The sequence below is a fragment of the Rhinopithecus roxellana genome, chromosome 19, assembly GCF_007565055.1.
Source record: "Rhinopithecus roxellana isolate Shanxi Qingling chromosome 19, ASM756505v1, whole genome shotgun sequence".
In the NCBI taxonomy this organism is placed as follows: Eukaryota; Metazoa; Chordata; class Mammalia; order Primates; family Cercopithecidae; genus Rhinopithecus; species Rhinopithecus roxellana.
Window position 1 is genome coordinate 24,701,733 of NC_044567.1, and position 27,831 is coordinate 24,729,563.

The following is a 27,831-nucleotide window of genomic DNA, read 5'->3' on the forward strand; positions in this document are numbered from 1 at the left end:
GAGGTCCGGCTAAAAACAAGACTTCATGGTTTAATAAGTATTGAAAGCACATATACTATATTCTCTATTAGTTACCCAAGCATTGTTCCATATGATGAATAAATCCAAAGAAACTACAAAGATGACTATGCAAGACTATCTAATTAAAAGGTTCCCATTATAGCAATACTGCCTGTTTCTACAGTTAGAAGGTGAAGTATCTAATAGCTGTATTTAAGATGGTTTGAAAACTCTGCTTTGGAGTCTAGGGCTTCTACACGGATACCTCAAGGCCTATCAAGTTAGTAGGGCCCTAGGCCACCCAACTTTTTCAACAATAGCAGTTCTATTCTTATATTTTACGCACTTGGCATGCATTTCTTTTCCCCTTCCCTGAGTCGGCTTGCTAGGAAAGCATGTAGAATTTTAATCCAAGAAAGGATTCTGCTGGGCAAAAAAGTATTAAAAGCAGCTGGGCATGGTAGTATGCACCTGCAGTCCCAGATACTTGGGAGGCTAAGGCAGGAGGATTGCTTGAGCCCAGGAGTTTAAGGTTAGAGTGAGCTATGATTGTACCACTGTATTCCAGCATGGGTGACAGAGCAAGACCGTGTCTCAAAAACAAAAACAAAAAAACCCACGTTAAAAGCTGCAGACCACTCTTACTGAGCACAGAGTTTCAAAAGGATTTTCAGAATATGAGAAATAAAATCTATAGTAAGATTATACCTTTACATTACCTACATATTACTTACCTTCTGTACATATATCTCTATATACTTTTGAAGATTATTTCTATATAAATAGAGCACCAAATCATGGACAAAGTCAAATCGATCACACACAATGATAAGTGGTAGCTGATCTGTTAGTTTCGCTTCCTGAAAAAAAGACAAACAAAAGGAAGCTTTAATTTTCTCCTTCTATGAGGTATCGAATCTATGTAAAATATGAGAATCTGTTCTACACTAACAAGAGAGGCTCACACAAGCATGGCTCTTCTGTTAAAGAAAGAATGTCCCAATAGTTGAGTGTGTACATCCCAGTTTCAGTAAATTTTTACTAAGCAATACTTGGATTCACACAGCAAGATACCAGGTCCTTCCCATACACACCCTTTACCAGAAAACAAGAGTAACAAATTAAGATACCTGAGCCAGCAGTGGCTCTCAGATGAGAGCCACTCATCTGAGAGTCACCACACTGGGACTTTCATTGGTAGTAACACTTCCACTGTATTTGAAATCAACTTAATAACTATAGTCACATTGTCAAAACATATGGCATAAATGGCTCACATTTGTTTCAAACTAATGATTTTCTATCCCTCCCCACATCCAATCTAGACAACCAGTCTCTAATACTCTATTATAACAAAGCCTACAAGGAGCAGCATGATGGTGACTACATGTGGCCATAAGAACCGCCCCCCACCCCCAAAAAAACCCAGCATTTAAAGAAAAGACCTCTTTAAATTGCCAACTGCTTTTACCATTCCATTACAGATACCAAACTACAATCCTACTTATAGATTGACATAGAAGATGTTACAGACAGGTAAGTAAAACCTGTACTGGGCATTTACCTGATACATGTCCTGTTACATTCCACAGACATAAGGTAGAGCACAAAAAACAACAGTTTCCATCAGGAATTCATTTATACACAGTGAAACATTCCTCAATAAATGATTCCTCTAACATAGTCTACTAGGGAAGCAGAACTAAGTAGGGTAGAACTTCCCCCAGTGATGGCCACTAAGAACATTATTTTCAAGGTTAGAATAAAATGGCTCCTGAGACTAGGGGATATTAGTTACTCAATTATAAATAATACAAAGACTAGTCTATGAAGTGTTCCAAGAACACCAAGGTAAATCTTAATTTTAATTTAGCCATCCTAAATTAAAAAATAAAAATGTCTGTAAAGCTGCACATTTTCCACATTAAGGAAGGTTTTCTAAAGCAAGTATTGTTTAACACCATGGAAACTCTGCACTAATAGCTGTTACAATCATTTCTAGAATTTGTCTGCATCTATCTATGCAAAAATTTTAGTATGTCATGTTTTTCCTACTAAATGAACATCAAAAAGGTATGGATCAACACACTAGTCATCTTACCTACACACATATAAAATTTTTTTTATCTTTATCACTTACAAATAATCTAGGATTACTTACTCTATTTTCATGCATAGGTGTTTAAACTTCTGTGGCAAATAATTCCACTTTTGTGGAATACTAACTGTATTCCAAAAGAAAATTTCAGATTTAAAAAGCAGACAAAATCTAGGTTATTTTCTTGATTGCTAAAATTTGCATGATTTTATACATGGTAGAAATGTTATTAACACTTAAATAATATTAAATTACCTACTAAATGTTTAATTAACCTCCAGTTATAATGGTTAAAGATTTTAAGATCAAACTTGAAATTATATTAACATAGTCAGAGGTTTTCTTCAACATAAATTTGTTCATTTAACAAATATTTATGAGTACCCAAGTATCAGACTCTGTTCTTAGTTACTGGAGATACAGCAGGGAACAAAGGAAGCAGAGTCCATTCTCTCAAGGACTTACATTCTAGTGGGAGGCGACGTTCACAGTGGTGTTATAAAGAAAAACAAGCAAAATGGGGTAGGAATGGGTTCTATTTTACACAGGGCAACCTGAGACATCCTCTCTTATGACATTCAATCAGAAACCCAAAGAAGGAAAAAGAGAAGGTCATGAAAGAATAAGTAGTACAGGGCACAAGCAAAGGCCCTTGGGCAGGACAGGGTTGGGGGAGTTCCAGGAATAGCAAGCAGACCAGTGTGGTTGAAGCTAAACCAGGAAAGAAGAAAAAAAGAAAGGTAGAAAATAAGATCAAAGGTAGCAAGGAGCAGATCATGGGTCTGATGAACAGTTACATGCTTTCTACAGAGAGTTTACAGTTCTACAAACTTAGGGCATAAGCCACGTGATGCTAATGACACAATTTTATCCTGCTCACAGGGTACCTTAAAGGAGAAGCTATGTTCTACCAATCTCTTTATTCCTGGTGTCTAACACATAATTGGCACTCGAATATTCAAGATCAGAGTCAACGGTATTTTTCTTATGACACAGGGTTTACTTACAACACCAGTAAATTATCATGTAGCTAGTACCTCTAAAATTAAGTTTAATGACAGTGGTAAGAGGCATCGTAACCATGTCCTACAGGTTAACAAGGAATCTATTATGTTCATCCTCAACACTGGCATCAGAGGATAAATGTGATAGTTGCATGTTAGTATTGAGCTCCCATCTCAAATTATGTAGACATAAGACACTAAATTCACCTCTAATCCTGGCTGGAAGTAAATTCCTTCAAAGAATCAGGTACAAATTGATATCAAAGAGAAATAAATACCTGCCTGACAGAAATCCCATTTAGGCTAACTCCACCTTTTTCCAAGGCTTATCACTTATCAGTAATAGTTACTACCTCAACATCTACAGTATACAAAGTACTTGATAAATAAACATAGCTTATGGTTGAAGAAACTGAGGCTGAGGCACATTCATTAACTTGCCTGAGGTAACAGCTAGACATATACTGAATGAACAAACAATGGCTAAGTAGAATTTGAAACAGGTCTGACTGACTCAAAACCTCATAATCCACATCCACACCCCTACTATATCAGGCTTGCACCTAATTCACAAGTGTAGAGGGGAAATCGTCATCTGATTAGATCCCATGGGATATGCAAACCTAAGGCAGTACCATCCTAGTACCCAGAGGATTATTTTTTATTTCTTTACTAGAGGATTTTTTTAAAGCTCAAGAATGTGATAATTAAATGATAAGTTAATTTCATTTTGCCTTCCATATATATGTGACTCAAATGTTAAAATCCAAAGCTAAAGAAGTTACAATTTAAGCATAAAAGCTGAAGGCTCAATAAAAACAAAAAGAAATCATGTAAGAATCTGGTAGTATTAACACAGGAACAGAAAACCAAATACTGCATGTTCTCACTAGTAAGTGGGAGATAAATGATGAGAACACATGGACACAGAGAGGAACAACACGACACTGGGGCCTACTGAAGGGTGGAGGATGGGAGGAGGGAGAGGATCAGGAAAAATGACTAATGGGTTGTAGGCTTAATACCTGGGTGACGAAACAATCTATACAACAAACCCCCATGACACAAGTTTACCTATATAACAAACCTGCCCATGCACCCCCCTGAACTTCAAAGCTTAAAAAGAAAAACAACAAAAAAACCCCAACACCCCCTGCCCCCAAAAGAATCTAGTAGTAGTTTTTGTGTGTGTGTGTGTGTGTGTGTGTGTGTGTGTTTTAAGGAAATAGTAATGATACTCACAGAAGGAAGTGAATCAGTATTATGGGTACACTAGTCAAGCATAGAGTATCAAATCTTTCTCATCTGGAGGGGTTTTTTGATACCAGAAAGTTTTGGTCCAAACATAGCATACTGGCTAGGTTACCCAGAATATTCATGATGGCCAAAGACATTATAAAGCTACACTTTTTTGAAAAGTGTATCTTTTAATCTAAAATGTAGAGCAATTTCAACATTTTGACTACCTCATTACACTAAAATCCCTAAGGGTTTTGCTATTTCATCTAGAGCCCAGGTAGTAAATTCTTCAAAAGAACAATCTGCCAGTGCAACCACAGGCACAAATGATGATAGTCTGGGAGCAGGAAAAGCCTACTTTTCATACTGTATTCTACAATAAACATTTTGGTTTCACTTGTAATTTAAAATTCTTCCAAGACAAAAAATACTTCAGAACTTTCTGTAAAGTCTCAGGAATCCTTTTATATATATATATATAAAATACATACACACACATAATAGGCAGTGAGGGAGCAGTAATCTAAGTGTTCTGTAGTTTTCCTGGTCTTTTATAGATAGCTATCAACTTTAAAGCTTTATTTCCCTCACAAAGTAACTGGTAGTTACAAGAATAAAGCTAAAGCTAAGTTAAACATTAAACAAAATTAACTGCCCTTAGGGATCTTCTAGAGTTCAGAATGTCTGGACCATTACTCCTCCCTGCAACACAGGTGGTCCTTACTTCTCTATAACTGATTTCATGTGTCACAAAGCTGAGCGTTTTGTTTGATCGTCGTACCTTTAATTTATGAATTATATATGAATAATATTTTAGTTTCTACAGTTGGGCAAACTTGATGAAAGAGGTAAGCCTATACATTCCTTAGATAACAGATCCCTTTGCCTACCATAGAGGCTCCTCAAAATGGTATGAAGAGCAAGCTGATGTTAATATTCAAAAGCCTAAATGATTCTCAAATGACATTGAAAGTATACAACCACTTTTCTAAATTTTTCCATCCAAAATTAAAGGAAATTCCTTTGAAATAGTGCTATTTTTTTTCTTCTTTTAAACAGATGGTCATTCTTAGTCACCGATTTCCTTCCGTATTTCAAAGGAAACCACAGAGTATTATGTTTGCAAGAAATAATCCAGCACACAACTTAAGAATGCTAACAGTTTCACATTTAGGGAAAAAATATTTTTGAACTACAACCAAACCCTTGTAGAACTGCTAAACTGGAATTCAACCAGAAAACACGTTACTCAAAACCACTTACCTTAAGAAAATTCTTGACTCGCTCAGGATCATAGCAATTGCTTTCTCTACAGATTCTTTCTACTTCTTTGATTTGCCCAGTCTTGCAAGCTGCCTGAATATATTTAAAGTGCACATCTGGGTCCTGGCTAAAGTTAACAATGGATCCCAGAAAATAAAAGAGACCTTTAAAGAAACAAGTAATTACAATTAAGCATAGGCACACTTTTGAGAATGACTGAAAAGCATTTATGCAATTAAAAACTGTTACATTGAATACTCCCAAATATAAGTTGGTTGCTTAAAAAGCTCGATAAAAATACTAATTATTCCATTAATCAGATCAGTAAAATGGATTTGCACTTTAATCCTAAAGAACAGACAATTCAACCCAATGTTGCCTTTTTTTCTTTTTTATTGAGGCAGGTCTCTGTCACCTAGGCTAGAGTACAGTGGCACGATCATAGCTCACTGCAGCCTCAAACTCCTGGAATCAAGCAATCCTTCCACCTCAACCTCCTAAGTAGCTAGGTGCATGCCACTATGCCAGGCTAATTTTTAAGAAAATTTTTGTAGAGATGGGGTCTTGCTGTGTTACCCAGGCTGGTCTTGAATTTGTGGCCTCAAGCAATCCTCCTGCCTTGGCCTCCCAAAGCACTGGGATTATTAAAGGCATACACCACTGTGCCCCTATATGGGAAATTTTAAATGAAGACCCCAATACCTGGTATTTTTCAATATGCAGTTTATAGGAAACATACAAAATAATTTGGGAAGAATTTAGTGCAGTATTGTCCACAAGAACTTTCTGCAATGATGAAAATCTTATCTTTGCCCCCTGATATAACAGCCACTAACCACACATGGCTATTAAGCACTTGAAATGTGGCCAGAGTGACTGAATAACTAAATATTAAATTTTATTTAATTTTAATAACTTTCGATGTGAATAGCTGCTATATGTGGCTAGTGACTGCTGTACTAAACAGTGTAAATTTAGTGCATAGTTAACATTTTGAAACTGTGAAAATTAAGAAAACTAGCAGACTCTCTTACTCCTTCTCAATAGAGCACTACTACTACAAAGAGGAGAGAAAGGCAATTGAGGACCAGAACTTAGCCACCCAACAGTGATTACATTAGTACCCTGCATAGCAGTGGTTCTCAACTGAGGTGATTTTCCTCACAGGTGACACTGGCAATGTCTGAAGACATTTTTGGTTGTCACAACTGGTGGAGCTGACGCTACTGGCATCTAGTGGGTAGAAATCAGGAATGCTGCTAAATATTCTACTAAATATTCTACGTCTACACGAATACCCCTCTACAATGATTATCCAGCCCTAAATGTCTGTAGTACTAAGGTTAAGAAATTCTGCTAAATAGCAACAAATCACAAAATGCCCTTGGCGAGAATCACCTGCTATTGTAAGAGTCAGACATATAAGCATAAAATGTTATTATACCCGATCATTAGTACAGATTGAGTATCCCGTATCCAAAATACTTGAGACCAGACATGTTTCAGATTTTCAACTTTGGAATATTCGCTTTATAATTACCTGATCAGCATCCCTAATCTGAAAATCCAATTTCTGAAATGCTCCAACAAGCATTTCCTTTGAGCATTATGTTGGTGCTCAAAAAGTTTCAGGCTTTGGTGCATTTTGGATTTTCAGATTAGGGACACTCAACCTGTATTTTCATTTTATGCAATTTCAACACCACTACATATTTTTCTCTTAAAATTCTACCTTTCAATCATCTATAAAAATATCCAAACAGATGGTCTTGTTCACTGCATATCCTTAGGATCCAACATAAAAGGGCCTTGACAACATTTATTGAATAAAAATTAAAATGTCCTATAGAACAAATTTTTAGAAAGATAAAATTTCCAGGCTGGGCACGGTGGCTCAAGCCTGTAATCCCAGCACTCTGGGAGGCCAAGACGGGTGGATCACAAGGTCAGGAGATCGAGACCATCCTGGCTAACACGGTGAAACCCCGTCTCTACTAAAAAAATACAAAAAAACTAGCCGGGCAAGGTGGCGGGTGCCTGTGGTCCCAACTACTCGGGAGGCTGAGGCAGGAGAATGGCGTAAACCTGGGAGGCGGAAGCGAGATCCGACCACTGCACTCAACCTGGACGACAGAGCGAGACTCCGTCTCAAAAAAAAACAGAAAGACAAAATTTCCAATAGCCTGATCATAAGCATACCTCTTCTTGGGGCTATCTTAAGTACTTTTTTTTTTTAAACTCAAAAACCCCTACTTACCTTCAAAACTCTTGAAAGATTCAAAAAGTTCAATCAGAGACTGAGTTGACAGTTGTTCATGGTATTTAGAAGCCACTTGAACACAGATCTGCAGATTCTGACGAATGTTGGCAGACAGCATGGCTCTGAGACATTCTAGGGAGTCTTCTACTGATAAGGAACCAAAGTAGTTGACTAACCACTACAAGATAAAATGAATGAATGAATGAAATAATGTTGAACCTCATGGTGGTATGAAATCATTAATATTTAGTACCACAAACACATTTTCAGTGTACCTATTAATCACAACTAACACCATCTATTAGGTAAGAAACTGAAATACCTCAGGGTTAAGAAGATGGGTGTGAACCACTGCACGTTTTATATCATATAAATCAGTGAAGTGTTCTAATGCACGCTGCAGTAGGCCAGCCTTTTCACACAGTTGAGCAATGTGAGCCCGGTCATAATGTGTGAACATCTGATTGCCTAGAATAGCATCTGCAACCTGTAAAACCACAAACAAGGAAAGTTAATTGTCCACTCCATTTATATGAGTAATTCAATATCCATTACAGATTAAGGTTTAATAGTGAACTGTTAAAGAAAGTACAAAAGAATATTATAATAGCTAAATTTTCTTGTATAAGGAGTAGGCATCTCAGTAGCTTTGCATGAAAATCTGAGACGCTCTGCACAACCACTAAAACGATGTTGGAAACATGCCTAAAAAGCATTAAAACACATACCTGAGGGGCATGCATAAGGTTCATCTCAAGTAACCGCGTCTGTAAAGGACCTTCAGATGGGCGATTATTCTTCAGAGCATCAAGCAAGAATGCAGTACATTGCTGAATTAGATTGTATTCCATAAAGACATCTACAATCTACAAAAAAAATAGATTTAAAAGAAATTGTTTTAAGATACTATGGAGAGTAAGTAGACAAAATTATGCACGAACTCTTTCTTTACCTGAGAATTTTATTTGGACAATATGAACACTTTAAGAACAAATTTTTGTCCTCTAGAGAACACAGTTATTTTCAGTTCTGATAAAACCTACAAAATATTTCAAGATATTACATAATAGCAGAATACAATTGAACCAATAGACCTTTATTTTATTATTTTATTTATTTTATTTTTTTGAGGCGGAGTTTTGCTCTTGTTGCCCAGGCTGGAGTGCAATGGCAGGATCCCAGCTCACTGCAACCTCTGCCTTCCGGGTTCAAGCGATTCTCCTGCCTCAGCTCCCAAGTAGCTGGGATTACAGGCATCTGCCACCACACCTGGATAATTTTTTGTTATTTTTAGTAGAGACAGGGTTTTGCTATATTGGCTAGGCTGGTCTCAAACTCCTGACCTCAGGTGATCCGCCAACCTCAGCCTCCCAAAGTGCTGGGATTACAGGCGTGAGCCACCATGCCTGGCCTGACAGACCTTTATTTTTATCAACTTTTGAAAAACAATAGCATAAACAATATGAAGGACTCTTGACTCATACTTCCAAATGCATCTCTTCCCTCTCCCCACACCCAGTGGCAACCACTATCTTATTTTATCATCCCCATGTATTTTTCACATTTTTAATACATATACATCTCTAAATAAGATGTTTGTTTTGCATGTATTAAAACTACATGCAGAGGGTTTCATATTGTCCATTCTTTTGCAACTTGCTTTTTTTTGCAAGGCATTTGAGGTTTATCCATATAGAGTGACAAAGCTTTAATTTCTACAAACTGTAAGTTTTCTTTTTTTTCTTTTTAAGAGAGTCTCACTCTGTTGCCCAGGTTGGAGTGCAATGGAACGATTACAGCTCACTGCAGCCTGGACCTCCCAGGCTCAAGCTGTCCCTCCACTTCAGTCACCTGAGTAGCTAGGACGACAGGCATGTGCCACCACACCCAGCTGATTTTTAGATTTTTTGTAGTTACAGGGTCTCACATGTTGCCCAGACTGCTCTTCAATTCTTGGCCTCAAGCAATCCTCCCACCTTGGTCTCCCAAAGTATTGAGATTACAAGCGTGAACCACCACGGCTGGCCCCCACTCTCCGTTTCAATCAGCTTCTACAAAATATATGGTAATCACATTACCTGTGTGATGTCAGCAAGAGGCTCTTCATCTTGAACTAACATTTGGGCAAACTGCTGTCCCTGATCTGGACTGATTCGCATTACATTTCTCAGCAGAAATATCCAATCTGGAGTGTATCCAACCTACAAACAAACAAACAAAGACTTAAACGCTGCTCCTAAGTTTCAATTTTATAGCATTTAAAGACTTTTTCTACTATAAAATCTTGCTAATATGGAAATACTCGTGAAAGCACAAATTCATTTGCAATTTAAGGTGCCCAGTTAGACCTTGATGATGACACATTTGAACAAACACCTGTCAATCTTTATAATTGGCTTATCCATTTTCTTTTCTTTTTTTTTTTTTTTTTTGAGACAGGGTCTTGCTTTGTCATCCAAGCTGGAGTGCAGAGGTGCAATCTCGGTTCACTGAAACCTCTGCCCCCTGGGCTCAAGTGATCCTCCCACCTTGGCTTCCTGAGTAACTAGGACCACAGGCACATACCACCACGCCTGGCTACTTTCTTGTATTTTTAGTAAAGACAGGGTTTCACCATGTTGCCCAGACTGGTCTCAAACTCCTGAGCTCAAGTGATCTTCCCGCCTTGGCCTCCCAAAGTGCTGGGATTACAGGCGCAAGCCACCACGCCTGGCCTGGCTTATCCATTTTCAATAAATGAGTATTTCAAAAGTTTGTTGTAACATGTTAAACATGCCTGCTATCTTAAATTCTGATAAGCCATGCAAGAGTAATTGTCTCAATTTAACAAGTATGAATTTGATATGAGGGGTAAGAGAATTTTTATACATTTCAAAGTAAATCAAAATGAAAGGAAATTCACTATTAAAGTAATCAAGAGTTAATACAGGCTAATTTCTCTGTCAATGCTTCGATGAATTCATGCTGAGAATTTGTTTAATTGAACTCACTTTTTTAGCATATAAAACAATCTTCTGGACTTGACCTGTTTCTGCAAAGCACTGAATGACTTTATTTGGGACGTTAGCCCTTAGGTACACACTAAGTGCCAATGTAGGGTCCACAGATTTCACAAGATCACCCAGTTCTTCAGAACATTCCAGCTGTCCAAAGGAAAAAGAGATTGTTTAGTGATTGATCAACAACTGTTTTAGAAATGAGCAGTTGACACTATATCCACTATAAGTAATAACTAGTATGAGAGGTACTTAGTTTCACAGAATATATTATAAATATGCAGGGGTTGTGGCTGGTAGACTCTTAATCTTGTATTCACAGCAATGTCTCAGTAGAATTCTCCACAAATCTTATTTAAAGATAAAAAGCTCACCTAGACTGCAATCCTATAGATATTATCAACTACCTTGTTAGGGATGTAAGTACTTTAAAGCAGAATCTTCTACCTCTTGTACTTCCAACTACTAAGAATATTCAGATATCAGACTCACATCACATGGCCCCAATTTTTCAAAAACAAAAAGCAACTTTTTTTTTTGTTTTTTTTTTGAGAGAGTCTCACTCTGTCACCCAGGCTGGAGTGCAGTGGCGCGATCTCGGCTCTCTGCAAGCTCTGCCTACTGGGTTCACCGCATTCTCCTGCCTCAGCCTGCCAAGTAGCTGGGACACAGGCGCCCGCCACCACGCCCGGCTAATTTTGTTTTGTATTTTTTAGTAGAGACGGGGTTTCACTTAGCCAGGATGGCCTCGATCTCCTGACCTCATGATCCGCCCGCCTCGGCCTCCCAAAGTGCTGGGACTACAGGCATGAGCCACCGTGCCCGGCAAAAAGCAACTTTTAATGTAACATTATCAACTGAAAATCTGATATTGAAGGAGCCAGATGAGGTTTACCATAAGGACAGTTATTAAATCCCAGTGTAACCTATATATGTCCGAAGGATCTAAGCACCACTATCTTCTTGACTTGGATTTAAGCTTATAGGGCAGGAAGGACATTCTTAAGAATTTTTAGGTAGTATACAAGCAAATACCGTCTTCTGTGTTATTCAGTCTGCCTTACTCATTGAGCTGCCCAATCTGAAAATTCATTTCCTAAGAGTTCTGGTTTACATACCAAAGTTGACTTTCTTTTTTTTTTTTTTTTTTGGAGACGGAGTCTTGCTCTCTCGCCCGGGCTGGAGTGCAGTGGCCGGATCTCAGCTCACGGCAAGCTCCGCCTCCCGGGTTTTACGCCATTCTCCTGCCTCAGCCTCCGGAGTAGCTGGGACTACAGGCGCCCGCCACCTCGCCTGGCTAGTTTTTTGTATTTTTAGTAGAGACGGGGTTTCACCGTGTTAGCCAGGATGGTCTTGATCTCCTGACCTCGTGATCCGCCCGTCTCGGCCTCCCAGAGTGCTGGGATTACAGGCTTGAGCCACCGCGCCCGGCCCAAAGTTGACTTTCTACTTTGGAGACTAACTCTTATAAATGATATTTAATGCCAAAAATAGAAAGTTGTATCAGAGTCTATAATCTTAACTGAACATGCTAATGAATAGTTGATTAATGTCTCTTTTATTAATACCACAAATGGTCCCATATGACTGTTCACAGAAAAGGGTAATGATACCTAAAAAGCTTTCACCCTGTTACATAGGTTAACTCAGTTACCTTGGCTGTTCTCACCCTCCCTTATCTTCTTAAAAAATAGTGTGTATTTATTTGATAGAGTCTCTCTGTGTTGCCTAGGCTGGTCTCAAACTCCTTGCATCAAGTGATCCTTGTGATCCTTTTGCCTCGGCCTCCCTAAGTAGTGGGATTACAGGTGTGAGCTACCGAACTCAGCCCTGCCTTATCTTAACCAATTAGGATGGACCTCAGATACTCGCTAGTGTGGCTATTCTTCATCAGAGACTCCTGTCCAAGCATCCCAAATCTAATAAACTATTCTCTAGTATCTTACAAGATTGCCAGAAACTGGGTCAAGAAACAAGGACTTAGAATTAATAATATAAAAACAGTACTAATATATACTAATGCTGAAAGAATAATAACATTAAATGTTATTCACTATTCAGAGTGCTTTAAACAATACTACTTCAGTTCTTGACAATGGCAATTCCATACTACAACTTTGAGGAGAACGGTTTTTTTAATATGGTGGTGTGAAAGGAATTAACACTAATGGACAGCTAAAACTTGTCTGTTATCTTAGAAACAAAAAACACCCTTTGGCTATTTCTCAGTCACTATTCCACATAAGGAATAATGTGCTTAGGAAAATGTACTACCATTATATGCTCTCTGTAAAGAGAAATAAGTAAGTACTGAGTAAACATAAAAGGCATCGAGAAGACCTACAGTAAAGAAAGCTAGTTAACATTTAGAAAAGGTTCATATTTAAATCAATTTCAAGAAACCAAGTTAAATATTTTTCCATGTAACACCAACTAACATTTGTGAAATCACTGGGAAACAGTATCTCATTGCTAATTAGACAGCCATCCTGTCTTATTAAGATCCAACTTTTTTTTTTTAAGACTGAGTCTCATTCTATAGCCCAGGCTACAGTGCAGTGATGCAATCTCAGCTCACTGCAACCTCCACCTCCCGGGTTCAAGCGATTCTCCTGCCTCAGCCTCCCGAGTAGCTGGGATTACAGGTGCTGCCACCATGTCCAGCCAATTTTTGTATTTTTAGTAAAGACAGGGTTTCTCCATGTTGGTCTGGCTGGTCTCAAACTCCCAACCTCAGGTGATCCGCCTGCCTCGGCCTCCCAAAGCGCTGGGATTACAGACGTGAGCCACCACGCCCAGTGAAAAAATAAATATATTTTCAAAAGGAAATAAGTGAACCCATCTTATGCAATGTATGTTTTTGTTCTGTTTCTACCAGCAGTAATGGAGACATTTTGGTGCAGCCTAAATGATTTTAACTTGCTAATATCATATTTAATGCAATCAAAACAAGATTATGTCAACACAATTTAATGTACCTTATCTTCTTTTAACCATTTCTCCAAAAGCTGTTTTCGCCCTTGCTGAAGTACAGGCCTACAAAGCTCTAAGGATTCGTATTTGTTGAGCTGTCCCTGGTCCAAAAGGATACCAAAGTACTGAAGTAGAGGAGAAGTTTGACCTGGCTGGGCTGGGACACTCTGGAACCGACGGATAGTGTCTGGAGTACGAAGAATACCCTTTAAGAACAAGAAATGTTAAACACACTTCAAAAGTGATCCAAACATCACACTAATCACCCCATAGAGATCAATCTCTTAGGTCAATCTTAAAGGAATTAATCCATCTATTAAAATGAAGTTTCAAATCTTCTCCATCTAGAGTAAATATTTAGTCACTATCTTTCATACCCCTGGTTCAATGTTATAAGATTATCTAGAATCAAAAATAGATCAACTTAAATTACAATGTCAATGTGTAAGAGAATAGTTATAATCATAACATAGTTATAGCTAGGTATTATCCCAAGTTCATATTAAATTAAGTACAAATTTCATAATGAATATTGGTCAGGAATGTAAGGTGTTAATTCAGTCCACCATAAACCAACATCAAAAGTGATAAGAATAAATTCAGCCTAATTTTGACAGCTCTACCTACCAAAAAATCGGATAGTATTTATTTCATGTCCAACTTATGGAAATAAAATCAGTAACCATCATCTATGAGGTCAAATAGTATTACACCTAAATAACTAAACATTATTACATCTATGTAAATCAAAAGCTTGCTAGAACTACATATCCTTCTAACAATCTGGGTTTTAAAAAACTAATCAAATCCAGAGAAAATTAACCAAATCTAGAGGCACTGACAAGGAATTCTACTAAAGGAAAACGTAACCCAAATGTAATCTAAAAACAGTTTCTCTGTAGAAAGCTGGTTCCTTTTCTAGCAATATGAGAAACAGAATATTAACAATGGATTAATGTCACGACAACTTCATTTTCATAACGCTTTACCTTTGGTGCATTAGCAGCCACCTTTGCTGCCTCTGAGTAATTTCCCTGGGCAAAAAGAGCATTAAATTTCCGGGCAAAGAGTTCTTCAGCACCGGCTAAGTTGTTACGTACAGCCATTCTCAGAGCCAAATCAGGATTCTGTAGAACATTGGTGATGTAAGGAATTATGTTTTCTTCTTCCACACACACTGACAGAACCTGCAATTTAAAGAATAAAATATAGCTGCAATGTGTTCATTTTGATACAAATGATACCAAATCTATTTAGAACAGGTTAATACTGAGTCACAAAGGTAATGAAATTGTGACAGCTGTTTTCTTGCTGCCATTAAAAAATAAAAGAAAGGAAGGAAGGAAGACAAGGAGAAAAAAAATTAAGGAGATTTGAAAACAAGTATCACAGGGTGCTAGGCCATTATGTGGTTCCTAAAATATGGCCATTCTATAATCTAAATAACTTCTTACTTCACTGTCCAAACTAACTGCTTTGATACCATCTATTCATTCTTAACACACTCAGTATCAAAGATTAACATTCCCACTTAATTGAGCTCTGAAAGACAACTCCACATAATTTAAAACTTCCTGAGGACTTCAATCTTGATAACCTACAGAAAATGACACTGAAGAAGCTATGATATCTAAATGACATTTAAGGTTCACTTGCAAGTTGTTTAAGGTATATTCCTTTTAATTTTAGGATTTTTTTACAAGAACTTTTCAGTAATTTTTGTTAATTACATTTTCATTCCTAGAGACCAGATTATATAGTCAGTGAAGGGAGGGACCACTGAATCCTCAAGCAGCTAACATAATGCAAGGAACATGGTAGGTGCTTGAAAAAATAGGCCGGATACAGGGGCTCACACCTGTAATCCCAGCACTTTGGGAGGCTGAGGCAGGTGGATCACAAGGTCAGGAGTTCAAGACCAGCCTGGCCAACATGGTGAAACTCCACCTCTACTAATAAAAATACAAAAAATAGCCGGGTGTGGTGGCATGCGCCTGTAGTCCCACCTACTAGGGAGGCTGAGGCAGGAGAATTGCTTGAACCCAGGAGGCGGAGGTTTCAGTAAGTCAAGATGGCTCCACTGTACTCCAGCCTGGGTAACAGAGGGAGTCTCAAAATAAATAAATAAATAAATAAATAAATAAATAAATAAATAAAAATAATAATATCAGTAAAGGCCAATTTCTATCTGGCTTGCCCCAAAAGCTGAACTACTGTCGACTGCCATAGAGAAAGGGATTCCTTCTCTACCCATCCATCCCTTTCCCCAGTGTAGAACTAGTCATATGCCCTAGCTTATAAACTACTCATATTACCTGTAACAGCACTTCTCAACCTAATATAATTGTATAATTGTTTCTCAGTCACCGTTCACATGAGGAAAAGGGGCTTCTTTGTTTAATTGTATTACTAGCAATATGCAATTAGTGTAGCATAAAACACATTTAATTTGTTGAATAAATGAATATAGTAAATGGCTGTCCCCAAATCAATAAGAATTAAAAAATACTTGAGAACTCAGTGAACCAAACAGATAGATAGGTAATAGTCTGCCCTGCCTATTCTACTACTACTTTCAGAGAAAATTAAGAAATTTTAACCTCCAGGATTTTATTTCTACAGGTCCGACCTCCATCCTCAAGGCTTATTTAAAGGAAGTAATAATTACTTTCTTTATAGTTATTTGCATTCCTGAGCCCCAACCTTAACTTAAATCTTACCTCCTATAAAGAATGAGAAAGATAAACAGAAAATCCAGTTCCAATTACATTTTCTGAAGCTTCCTATTGATTGCTGCCTTAGGTTTCCCCAAATACTGAATCCACAGTTTCATCCTTATCATAAAGACTGTTTTAGCAGATTTCTAGCAACCAGTACTTAATAAGATCTCCTACAGGGAACAGAAAAGGTTCCAGGTTCCAGTGTCTTCTAAAGTACTCAGTTCTATCAAATTCAGAATTTAAGTCAGATGTTGACTATAACATCACTTTACTTGATTTTGCTTTTTCAACCGATAGAAGCCACATATTCATCCCTTCAGGGAATATGCCGAGTTAGTAGACTTTAGCGAAGAGTAAAAGAAAGCCCTAAGGTTACTGTAAATACCTCTTTACTCAAAGTAGCTGGCACATAAAATTTGGGAGGAAGGGAAAGTAACAATCAATCAACAAGTTCCCAGAATTAGAGTTATGAACACCAAGAATGTATCATGAAATTGTTTAAGGTACTTTAGGTTAAGCATTATCTTAAAACAGCACAACAGCAGAAACAAAAAGGGGCCAGGTGTGGTGGCTCATGCCTGTAATCCTAGCACTTTGGGAGGCCAAGGCAGGAGCATCACTTGAGCCCAGGAGTTCAAGACCAGCCTGGGCAACAGAGCAAGACCCTGTCTCTCTTTCTCTCTTTTTCTGAGACAAAGTCTTGCTTTTTGAGACGGAGTCTTGCTCTGTCACCCAGGCTGGAGTGCAGTGGCATGATCTTGGCTCACAGAAACCTCTGCCTCCTGGCTTCAAGCAATTCTCCTGTCTCAGTCTCCCAAGTAGCTGGGACTACATGTACCTGCCACCATGCCAGGCTAATTTTTTTTCGTATTTTTAGTAGAGACAGGTTTCACCATATTGGTCAGGCTCGTCTCAAAATCCTGACCCCAGGTGATCCACCCAACTCAACCTCCCAAAGTACTGAGATTACAGGTGTGAGATACTGTGCCCAGCCCCTTTCTTTTTTTTTTTTTTTTTAAATTAAGAGTTTAAAAAAAAAAAAGGTCCCTGGCTTCACAACTTCATGATTATTAAATTATCACTAATTTACTTCACCAAAAAAGGCCAATATATTCTTGATTTTCCTCTTTTTTTTTTTGGAGCCAGAGTCTTGCTCTGTCATCCAGGCTGGAGTGCAGTGGCGTGATCTTGGCTCATTTTTGTAACTTCTCCCTCCCAGGTTCAAGTGATTCTCTTGCCTCAGCCTCCCAAGTAGCTAGGATTACAGATATGCACCATCATAGCCAGCTAAGTTTTTGTATTTTAGTAGAGACGGGTTTTCACCATGTTGGCCAGGCTGGTCTCGAACTCCTGAGCTCAGGCAATCTGCCCACGTCGCCCTCCCAAAGGGCTGGGATTACAGATGTGAGCCACTGCGCCTAGCCTTATTCTTGATTTTTCTAAGAGAGAGACTCACAACTGAATACCTGAAAGCTACTGAATTTTTAAAACTGCTTTTGTCCCAGACACTGACTGGTGCTAGAAATATAATTTACTAAAGACAATCCGTTTTTCTAATGAAGAACAGTGACTGTGACAGCTAAGCAAGCAATTTTAGTAAGTATGTTAAGTGTTATGAGGAGAAAGCCGTAAGTTAAGTTCTAAGAGTACAGAGCAGAAGCACCTAACCAGGTCTGGAGTTAAGGTGGGACATGGGTAGGTAGGGATGGACTCCCTTTCCCTAGACGAACTATCTCTTCATATACGTAACATTTTTCAAAAATTAACTGAATGAAGGAGAAACAAAACCCATCTACTTCCTTTGCTTATTATCTGGGAAAAATACTAATTTGGAAGAAAACGAGTAAAAGGCAAGACCAGTAACAGTATTAAGTTTTAAAATTTTTAGCCACTTTTCAGAAAATTAAGATACCTCCTGGTAAAATATTCTTATTCATATTAAAATAGGCCATGCGCTATGACTCATGCCTGTGATCCCAGCACTTTGGTAGGCCGAGGCGGGTGGATCACAAGGTCGGGAGTTTCAGACCCGCCTGGCCAACATGGTGAAACCCCATCTCTACTAAAAATACAGAAATTAGCTGGGTGCGGTGACTCACACCTGTAATTGTAGTTACTTGGATGGCTGAGGCAGGAGAATTGCTTAAACTCGGGAAGTGGAGGTTGTAGTGAGCTGAGATCATGCCACTGCACTCTAACTTGGGTGACAGAGCGAGACTCCGTCTCAAGAAAAAAAAAAAAAAAAAGAAATTAAAATAATATGATGACAGAGAAAGAACCACTTGCTAGATGGTATTAACAGGTTTTTCAAAAATGACAAATTTAGAATGGATAATATTTTTCCTACCGAATTGATTAACTTTCCAGGCATCCCACAAGAGGTACTGAAACATATCACCTTCTAACATGTAATAGTAATACTTAATTAAGGAGCTAGGAAAAGGGATGTAGGTAGAATTCTTTTCCCTGTAGCTGATAATTGCTCTGCCTTGGAGAGATAACAGAAAACTCCTTAAAAAGAAAAGTCTGTCAAATATGATCCTAAATTGTTTCTTTCCATGGAGAATCACTTCTCTTGACAGTAATGCATCTATACAGTCCTAGATGGCTATAAACCAGTTTCTCTGAAACAGGATTAAAGAGACACTTTGTATTCATACACATCTCTATTTTTAGGTATATATTATTTTCCTTTTTTATCAGCTTACATCATGCTTTGATATATATTATTTTCTAATATCCAAAGTTACCATTTACTTTTTGGAAAAAAACTAACAGTAATGTGTTTATTTTCTATTTTATTATTTTTGGGAGTAATTTCTCAAAAGTACAGGATTGTTCCCAACTCATCAGGTTATCTTATTTTATTGCTTAAGTTTCAAGGTTTCCTTACTTGTCCCTTTCTGTTTACTCCAATTATTCCAGCTGTGGCTTCATGAGGTGCAGTAACAAAAATCGTTTCTCCACTGATTCTATTCATGTAGATGCAGGTACCAGTCTCAAGATCATAGAGGTGGATATAACCATACTTGGTTATCAAGAATACCACATCATGCTTTTCACTGATCTATAGAAAGAAAATCAACACTTTAGTGAAATAATGAATCTATAAACAGAAAATAAAAACATTCAGTCTAATTCCATTTTAGAGATGGTAAAATTCTAGAACAAGAGGGTTATTTGAAAAATTATAAGCTAATATTTAAAGTTTCCTTCATTTTTATAGCACATTTAAATATGGATCTCCCAAGCTCTTATATAACACAAGAATATGAATGAAACTGATAAAAGGAAAGATAATTCAAAACGTAGGATAGCACAGTTTACATATTACAGGCATACCTCATTTTACCGCACTTTGCAATGCAGATGAATCTTTACGAATGGAAGGTTTATGGCAACCCTGCATCGAGCAAGCCTATGGGCACTATTTTCCAACGGCATGTGCTCTCTTCGGTGTCTCTGTGTCACGTTTTCATTAATTCTCACAATATTTCAAACCTTTTCATTATTATATCTGTTATGTTGATCTGTGACCAGTGATCTTTGATGTTACTATTGTAATTATTTTAGGGTGCGATGAATTGCACCCACATAAGACAGCAAACTTAACCGATAAATATTGTGTGTGTTCTGACTGCTCCAGCAACCAGCTGTTCTCCCATTTCTTTCTCTTTCCTTGGGCCTCCCTATTCCGAGACACAACAATAATGAAATTAGGCCAGTTAATAACCCTACAATTGCCTCTACATGTTCTACCTCTCATTTTAAATCAAAAGCTAGAAGTAATTTTAAGTTCAGTGAGAAAGACACGTCTAAAGCCAAGATAGGCTGAATGGTGGGCTTTTTGACCCAGCCAAGTTGTGAATACAAAGCAAAAGTTCTTGAAGGAAATTAAAAGTGCTACTCCAGTGAACACATGAATAATAAGAAAACCTAACAGCTTTTCTTGCTGATATGGAGAAAGCGCACTAGTGCAGTGGCTTACAAATGTAATCCCAGTCTCATTTTCTCACATCTAAGAAAACGACCACAGACAAAGTCAAACTCTAGGTACTTGCCACATGGAGGTAATGTTTTCCATGCCAAAGAGAAATAAAACGATTCTACTTCTGAATTTATGTAACTATATAAATGAGCAGTTTTTTTCTCTTTTAAAATGTTATAGGACGGGTGCGGTGGCTCATGCCTGTAATCCTAGCACTTTGGGAGGCCAAGGTGGGTGGATTGCCTGAGCTCAGGAGATTGAGACCAGCCTGGGCAACACAGTGAAATTCCGTCTCTACTAAAATACAAAAGAAATTAGCCAGGTATGGCAGCATGCACCTGTAGTCCCAGCTACTGGGGAGGCTGAGACAGGAGAATTGCTTGACCCTGGAGGCGGAGGTTGCAGTGAGCCAAGATGGTGCCACTGCACTCTAGTCTGGGCGACAGAGTGAGACTCCGTCTCTAAAAGAAAAATGTTATACACAGCTGGGTGCAGTGGCTCATGCCTGTAATCTCAGCACTTTGGGAGGCCGAGGTAGGTGGATCACTTGAGGTGAGGAGTTTGAGACCAGCCTGACCAATATGGTGAAGACCTGACTCTACTAAAAATACAAAAAAATTACCCAGGTGTAGTGGTGCATGAGATTGCGCCATTGCACTCCAACCTGGGTGACAGGGTGAGACCCTGTCTCAAACAAAAATACAAATAAAAATGTTATATACTAGCCAGGTGCAGTGGTATGTGTCTGTAGTCCCAGCTGCACAGGAGGCTGAAGCACAAGGATCACTTAAGGTCAGGAGTTTAAGACCAGCCTGGGCCAGGCATGGTGGCTTATGCCTGTGATCCCAGCACTGTGGGAGGCCGAGGTGGGCAGATCACTTGAGGTCAGGAGTTCAAGACCAGCCTGACCAACATGGCGAAACCCAGACTCTACTAAAAATACAAAAATTAGCCAGGTGTGGTGGCAGGTGCCTGTAATCTCAGCTACTCGGGAGGCTGAGGCATGAGAATCGCTTGAATCCAGGAGGCAGAGATTGCAGTGAGCTGAGACTGCGCCACTGTACTCCAGTCTGGGCAATAGAGAGATTCAGTCTCATAAAAAAAAAAAAGACCAGCCGGGGCAACACAGTGAGACATTGTCTCTAAAATACTTTTTAAATAGCCAGGCGTAGTGGTATGTACCTGTAGTCCTACCTACTCTTAGCTACTCTGGAGGCTGAGGCAGGAGGATCAATTGAGCCCAGGAGTTCAAGTTCAAGGCTGCAGTGAGCTATGATCACACCAACTGCATTCCAGCCGGGGCAACAGAGGGAGACCCTGTCTCTTTAAAGAGGGAGAGGGAGGGGGAGAGGTGGAGAGTGGGAGAGAGGGGGAGGAGGCCCGGCGCAGTGGCTCACGCCTGTAATCCCAGCACTTTGGGAGGCCAAGGTGGGTGGATCACGAGGTCAGGAGATCAAGACCATCCTGGCTAACACGGTGAAACCCCATCTCTACAAAAAATACAAAAAATTAGCCAGGCGTAGTGGCGAGCGCCTGTAGTCCCAGCTACTCGGGAAGCTGAGGCAGGAGAATGGCGTGAACCTGGGAGGCGGAGCTTGCAGTGAGCTGAGATCGCGCCACTGCACTCCAGCCTGGGCGACAGAGTGAGACTGCGTCTCAAAAAAAAAAAAAAAGAAAAAGAAAAAGAAAAACGAAGAGAAGAGAAGGAAAGGAAGGGAAAGGGAAAGGAAGGAAAAAAGATCGGCCAGGCGTGGTGGCTCACGCCTGTAATCCCAGCACTTTGGGAGGCTGAGGCAGGCGGATCACGAGGTCAGGAGACCGACACCATCCTGGCTAACACAGCGAAACCCCGTATTCTGTATTTTGAAAAAATACAAAAAAATTAGCCGAGCGTGGTGGTGGGCGCCTGTAGTCCCAGCTACTCATGAGGCTGAGGCAGGAGAATGGCATGAACCCGGGAGGTGGAGCTTGCAGTGAGCCGAGATCCTGCCACTGCACTCCAGTCTGGGCGACAGAACGAGACTCCGTCTCAAAAACAAAAAGAGATCAAACCAGCTACAGCATTCTCTTAAGCCAAAGCCTAATCTAGTGTTAGGCCCTAACTCTCCTCAATTATGTGAAGGCTCAGAGAGGCGAGAAAACAACAGAAGAAAAATATGAAGGTAGCAGAAGTTGATTTGTGAGGTTTAAGCAAAGAAACTGTCTGTACAATATAAAAGTGTAAGGTGAAAACCAAGTACTGATGTAGAAGCTGCAGCAAGTTATATGGAAGATCTAGTAAAGATCATTGAAGGTGGTCACACTAAACAACAGATTTTCTCTACAGAGAAGTCAATGCCTGGCTTTAATGGACAGGCTGACTCTCTTATTAGGAACTAATGATGCTGGTGACTTTAAGTTGAAGCCAATGCTCATCTGCTATTCCAAAAATCCTAGGACCCTCAAGAATTATGCTAAATCTACTTTGCTTATCCTATAGAAATGGAACAGCAAAGCCCTGATGACAGCACATCTGTTTACAGCATGGTTTACTAAATATTTTATGCCTACTGTTGAGACCTACTGCTCAGAAAAAAAAGATTCCTTTCAAAATATTACTGCTCATCGACAATGCACATAGTCATCCAAGAGCTCTGATGGAAAGAGACAAGGAGATTAATATTGCTTACATGTCTGCTAAGACAGCATCCATTCTGAAGCCTATGGATCAAAGAAGCAATTTTGACTTACAAGTCTTCTTATTTAAGAAATGTATTTCAGGCCGGGCGTGGTGGCTCAAGCCTGTAATCCCAGCACTTTGGGAGGCTGAGACGGGCGGATCACGAGGTCAGGAGATTGAGACCATCCTGGCTAACACGGTGAAACCCCGTCTCTACTAAAAAATAAAAAAACTAGCCGGGCGAGGTGGCGGGCGCCTGTAGTCCCAGCTGCTCGGGAGGCTGAGGCAGGACAATGGCGTAAACCCGGGAGGTGGAGCTTGCAGTGAGCTGAGATCTGGCTACTGCACTCCAGCCCGGGCGACAGAGCCAGACTCCGTCTCAAAAAAAAAAAAAAAAAAGAAAGAAATATATTTCATAAGACCACAGCTGCCCTGGATAAGTGATTCGTCTGATGGATCTGGGCAAAGTAAATTTAAGTGAATCTGGAAAGGATTCACCACAGTACATTTAAGTAATGGTGAATCTGGAAAGGATTCATCATTCTAGATGTCATTAACAACATTCATGATTCATGGGAGGAAGTCAAAATATCAACATTAAAAGGAGTTTGGAAGAGGCTGATTCCAACCTTCATGGATGATTGATGGGTTCAAGACTTCAGTGGAGCAAATACGGGCAGATGTGGTAGAAACAGTAAGAAAACCAGAATTAGAAATAGAGCCTAAAAATGTGATTGAATTACTGTATCTCCTAGTGAAGGAGCTGTTTCTTAAGGATGAGCAAAGAAAAGTGGTTTCTTGAGATAAAATCTACTGCTGGTGAAGGTGCTGTGAACATTGCTGAGTGACAACAAAGGATTTAGATTATTACAGAAACTTAGCTAGTAAAGCACTGGCAGGGTTTGAAAGAATCGACTCCAATTTTGAAAGAAGATCTACTGTGGGTAAAATGCTATCAAACAGCATTGCATAGAGAAATCTTTTGTGAAAGAGTCAACTGATGCAGCAAACTTCTTTGCTGTCTTATTTTAAGAAACTGCCACAGCCACCTCAACCACTCTGATTATTCAGCAGTCATTGACATTGAGACAAGACTTTCCACAAGCAAAAAGATTAAAACTCACTAAAGGCTCAAATAATCATTAACATTTTTTAGCAGTAAAGTATTTTTAAATTACAGTATGTATACGGTTTTTCTAGACAATGCTATTTCACACTTTACAGTAGACTATAGCATAGTGTAAGTGTAACTTTGATCTGCACTAGGAAACCAAATAATTCTTATGACGCACTTTGTTGTGGTATTTAATTTATTGTGGTGGTCTGGAACCAAACCTCATAATATGCCCAAGGTAGGCCTGTACATGAAAGGTCAAGGTATTATTTTACAAAGCTTCACTAATAAACTTTATAAGAGTATTCTTTTAAGCATCACTTAAATTATATCTACCATGAATAGTCTTTGGGTTAATTTCTTTTAAGAAGAGAGATTTTTAAAAAGTCATTTATTTTGCTTAAAATACCTGCATTGCAACAGGAAAATCATTTTGTGCTTCTGGAGGAAAGAAAACATCCACTGCCTTCTTTGGAAAGGGCTGGTTCCCTGTAGGCGGTGTGCCAACTTCAATAATATGTAACTGTTCAAAAGAAAATCAAAATGTATATAAACCTACACATTAGCAGTTGATCATAGAAGCTTTATTTGTAGCCCCCAAATGGAAACAACCAACATGTTCTACAGAAGATCAATGTTAAATGGTTTTGGTTACATCCATACCAGGAATACTTGGTAATAAAAAGGAACAAACTTTCATGAACATTATGGTGAGTGAAAAAAAAGAAGCCAATCTTAAAAGGTCACATACTGTATGATTTGATTTATGTAACATTCCTAAAGTGACAACATTATAGGGATGGAGAATAAATTAGTGGTTTCCAAGAGCTAGGGATGGTGTGAGAGAGGGGGAGTGGGTGGGACTCTACAGTCATAAGGGAAATCACTGTGGTGATAAAATAGTTATCTACTCATGATAAAATGACACAGAATCATACAATTGTACCAATGTCAATTTCCTGGTTTTTCTACTGTACTACAGCTGTGTAAGATGTAGCCATTGGGAGAAAGTGGATAAAGAACACAGGCGACTGCTCTGTACTGTCTTTGCAGCTTCCTATAAATCTGTATTATTTTAAGATAAATACATTTTTTAAAGTCAGCTGATACTCAGGAGGCTGAGGCAGGAGAATCGCTTGAACCCGGGAGGCGGAGGTTGCAGGAAGCCGGGATTGTGCTACTGCATCCAACCTGGGCAACACAGCGAGACTCCATCTCAAAAAAAAATGTCAGCTGAATATCTGAAATAATCATACCTCAAATAATCTACCTGAAATAAATGGTATAGAAGGGTAATACATTACCTACAAAGGTATTTTTCTCCTAGCTTTCAATTTTAATTTAGTATTTCCAAATAGAAACATAAGTTGTTTAATTCTTCTCTACCTATACATATACACTAAAACAGAAGGAATGTATATACCTAATTTGAGTTGTCTCTCTAATCACAAACATCCCATAAACTAAATGAGAACATTTTGGTTTAAAATATCCAATGCTGCACGTAAGCCAGGCAAGAGAAAAGTAAATAATCTCAATGAAAAAGTACTATATATTTTCCTTAGTCATGTCAGAAATGAACTGAGACAAAAAATAATTCAGTTTCCAAGACACATACATATGAATGTGATAGGGTCTCATCATCCTTCATTAGGATGACTAGCCACACTGAAAAAAATTGATATCTTCCTTCAAAAGCTGTGGCAGACAGGATAGCACCATGTAATAAATAACAGGCTCAATAACCTATAAACAAGTTTCCAGATACTGTTCAAAATGACATTGAAACTTTTTTCTAGTAGAACTTTTCAATAAATATCCTGGCCTTATGTTTTAAGGATAATATCTAATTTCTAAAACTATGTGGTTTTTTCTGTTTAAATTCCATCAATTCAGATCTAAATATCAGTGCTTTCTACCCTTGTCACATTGAGGTGTTGGCAGCATTATTCCTCAATTCAGGGGCTATGTGAAATTTTAAGCAGAATTGTATCTCATTACTTACTATTTCCTCTCTCCTGACAGGCTACAGATGATCATATTTTAAGCAATCTCTATCTCAATTTTTAAAAACTGTTTACTTACCAAGAAAAAGAGACACAAGTCCTAACAAAGGTGAAGTTCAAATTTTTTGGTCTGCCTAGAATCTAAACCCTCTTCCTGATGGGACAACAAGAGGGAAGATACTCTTTACAAGTTTTGTTGGTGGTGGAACCAGCCTTCTGTTTTAGGAGCACCAAACACCAAATAATTATTTCCAAACCTCTCAGACGTAAGATGTGGGCATCTGATCTTGCCTATAACTGGACTTCGAACAGGGAGCTAGGAACACAAAGGTATTAGGATTTCAGAGATTCTACTCTGGTAGTGGAAATAGCAGTCAAATAGAATTTCCAAGCATCCAGCAATGCAATCATGGATCCAGAAGTGTCCTCAGAGTTCTATGGAATAGTTGTTGGCTGAGACCCTGACCACTGCTCATTTTCCATTATTTCTCCTCATTTCCCAGTCTTGGTTTTACAGCCTCCTTAGCTGTAGTAAACTATCCAATATCCTTCACTAAACAGACCATTGCTCCAATCAACCAGACCTTGTTTCTATTACCTGCAACTAAGTCTAATACACAAAGTACTACAATTTGTCCAGGTGATTCCAATGTGTAGCCACCGCTGAAAACCACTAACTTATGGCAATGTTATTCAACTATAGTCTACATTACCTCTATATCAAGCCATATAGGGTATTTAAAATGCAGATTATACTAGGAGACCAAGGCGGGAGGATCACTTGGACCCAGAGGTTTGAGACCAGCCTGGGCAATATAGTGAGACCCTGTCTCTACAAAAACACCAAATTTAGCCAGACATGGTGGCACGTGCCTGTAGTCCCAGCTACTCGGGAGGCTGAGACAGAGGGATCACTTGAGCCCAGAAGGTCGAGGCTGCAGTGAGCCCAAGACTGTGCCACTGCACTCCAGCCTAGGCAACAGTGACACAAAAAATAAACAAAAAAACACTATGGGCACCACCTACTAAATCAAACTCTCTAGATGTACAGCATAGAAATGTGCACTTTGACAATCAAAGAATATAAACAGCCAATAGAACGAGTTGTGAAAGAACATTATTCATTTTAGACAAGTATCACTAGATGCAAAATTTGAACAAATTAAGTCACCACAAATGTGAATACTAAAAATAAATTACTTAGGAAAGGAGCAGGCTATTTTGAAATTAGATGACTAATTCATGGCAGAAAGCCAAATACAAGTTCTCATTAAAATAATTACCAAAGTCAAAACTTACCTTCCCTCCAGCTTGGCCCCGTACTGCAAAACAAAATAACGTTGATTCTTCTGCATTTCCTTCCATCTTAAACTGTGCGAAGCTAGCTGCATGTCCTTCAATGGGCTGAGACACTTTCCTATCTACAGAATATAGCTGCATAGCTCCCACCACACGATTTTGCTATAAAGGATCAAAGAGAATAATGTTTGGAGACCCATAAACCAAAAACT

At 38.8% G+C, this 27,831-nt stretch overlaps 1 protein-coding gene across 1 annotated transcript in view; it reads right to left on the reverse strand.

The window, feature by feature from the left end:
- CLTC (clathrin heavy chain) overlaps nucleotides 1–27,831 on the reverse strand; it is a 76,004-nt gene that overhangs the window by 19,842 nt on the left and 28,331 nt on the right. The window contains exons 4-15 of the mRNA XM_010364053.2: nucleotides 27,620–27,781; nucleotides 24,724–24,837; nucleotides 19,447–19,620; nucleotides 14,823–15,020; nucleotides 13,839–14,039; nucleotides 10,855–11,007; nucleotides 9,943–10,065; nucleotides 8,593–8,730; nucleotides 8,187–8,351; nucleotides 7,862–8,042; nucleotides 5,605–5,768; nucleotides 735–860 (exon numbers count right to left, since the gene is read on the reverse strand). Of these exons, the coding sequence (XP_010362355.1) occupies nucleotides 735–860; nucleotides 5,605–5,768; nucleotides 7,862–8,042; nucleotides 8,187–8,351; nucleotides 8,593–8,730; nucleotides 9,943–10,065; nucleotides 10,855–11,007; nucleotides 13,839–14,039; nucleotides 14,823–15,020; nucleotides 19,447–19,620; nucleotides 24,724–24,837; nucleotides 27,620–27,781 (1,899 nt within the window). The remainder of the gene's footprint in view (nucleotides 1–734; nucleotides 861–5,604; nucleotides 5,769–7,861; nucleotides 8,043–8,186; nucleotides 8,352–8,592; nucleotides 8,731–9,942; nucleotides 10,066–10,854; nucleotides 11,008–13,838; nucleotides 14,040–14,822; nucleotides 15,021–19,446; nucleotides 19,621–24,723; nucleotides 24,838–27,619; nucleotides 27,782–27,831) is intronic.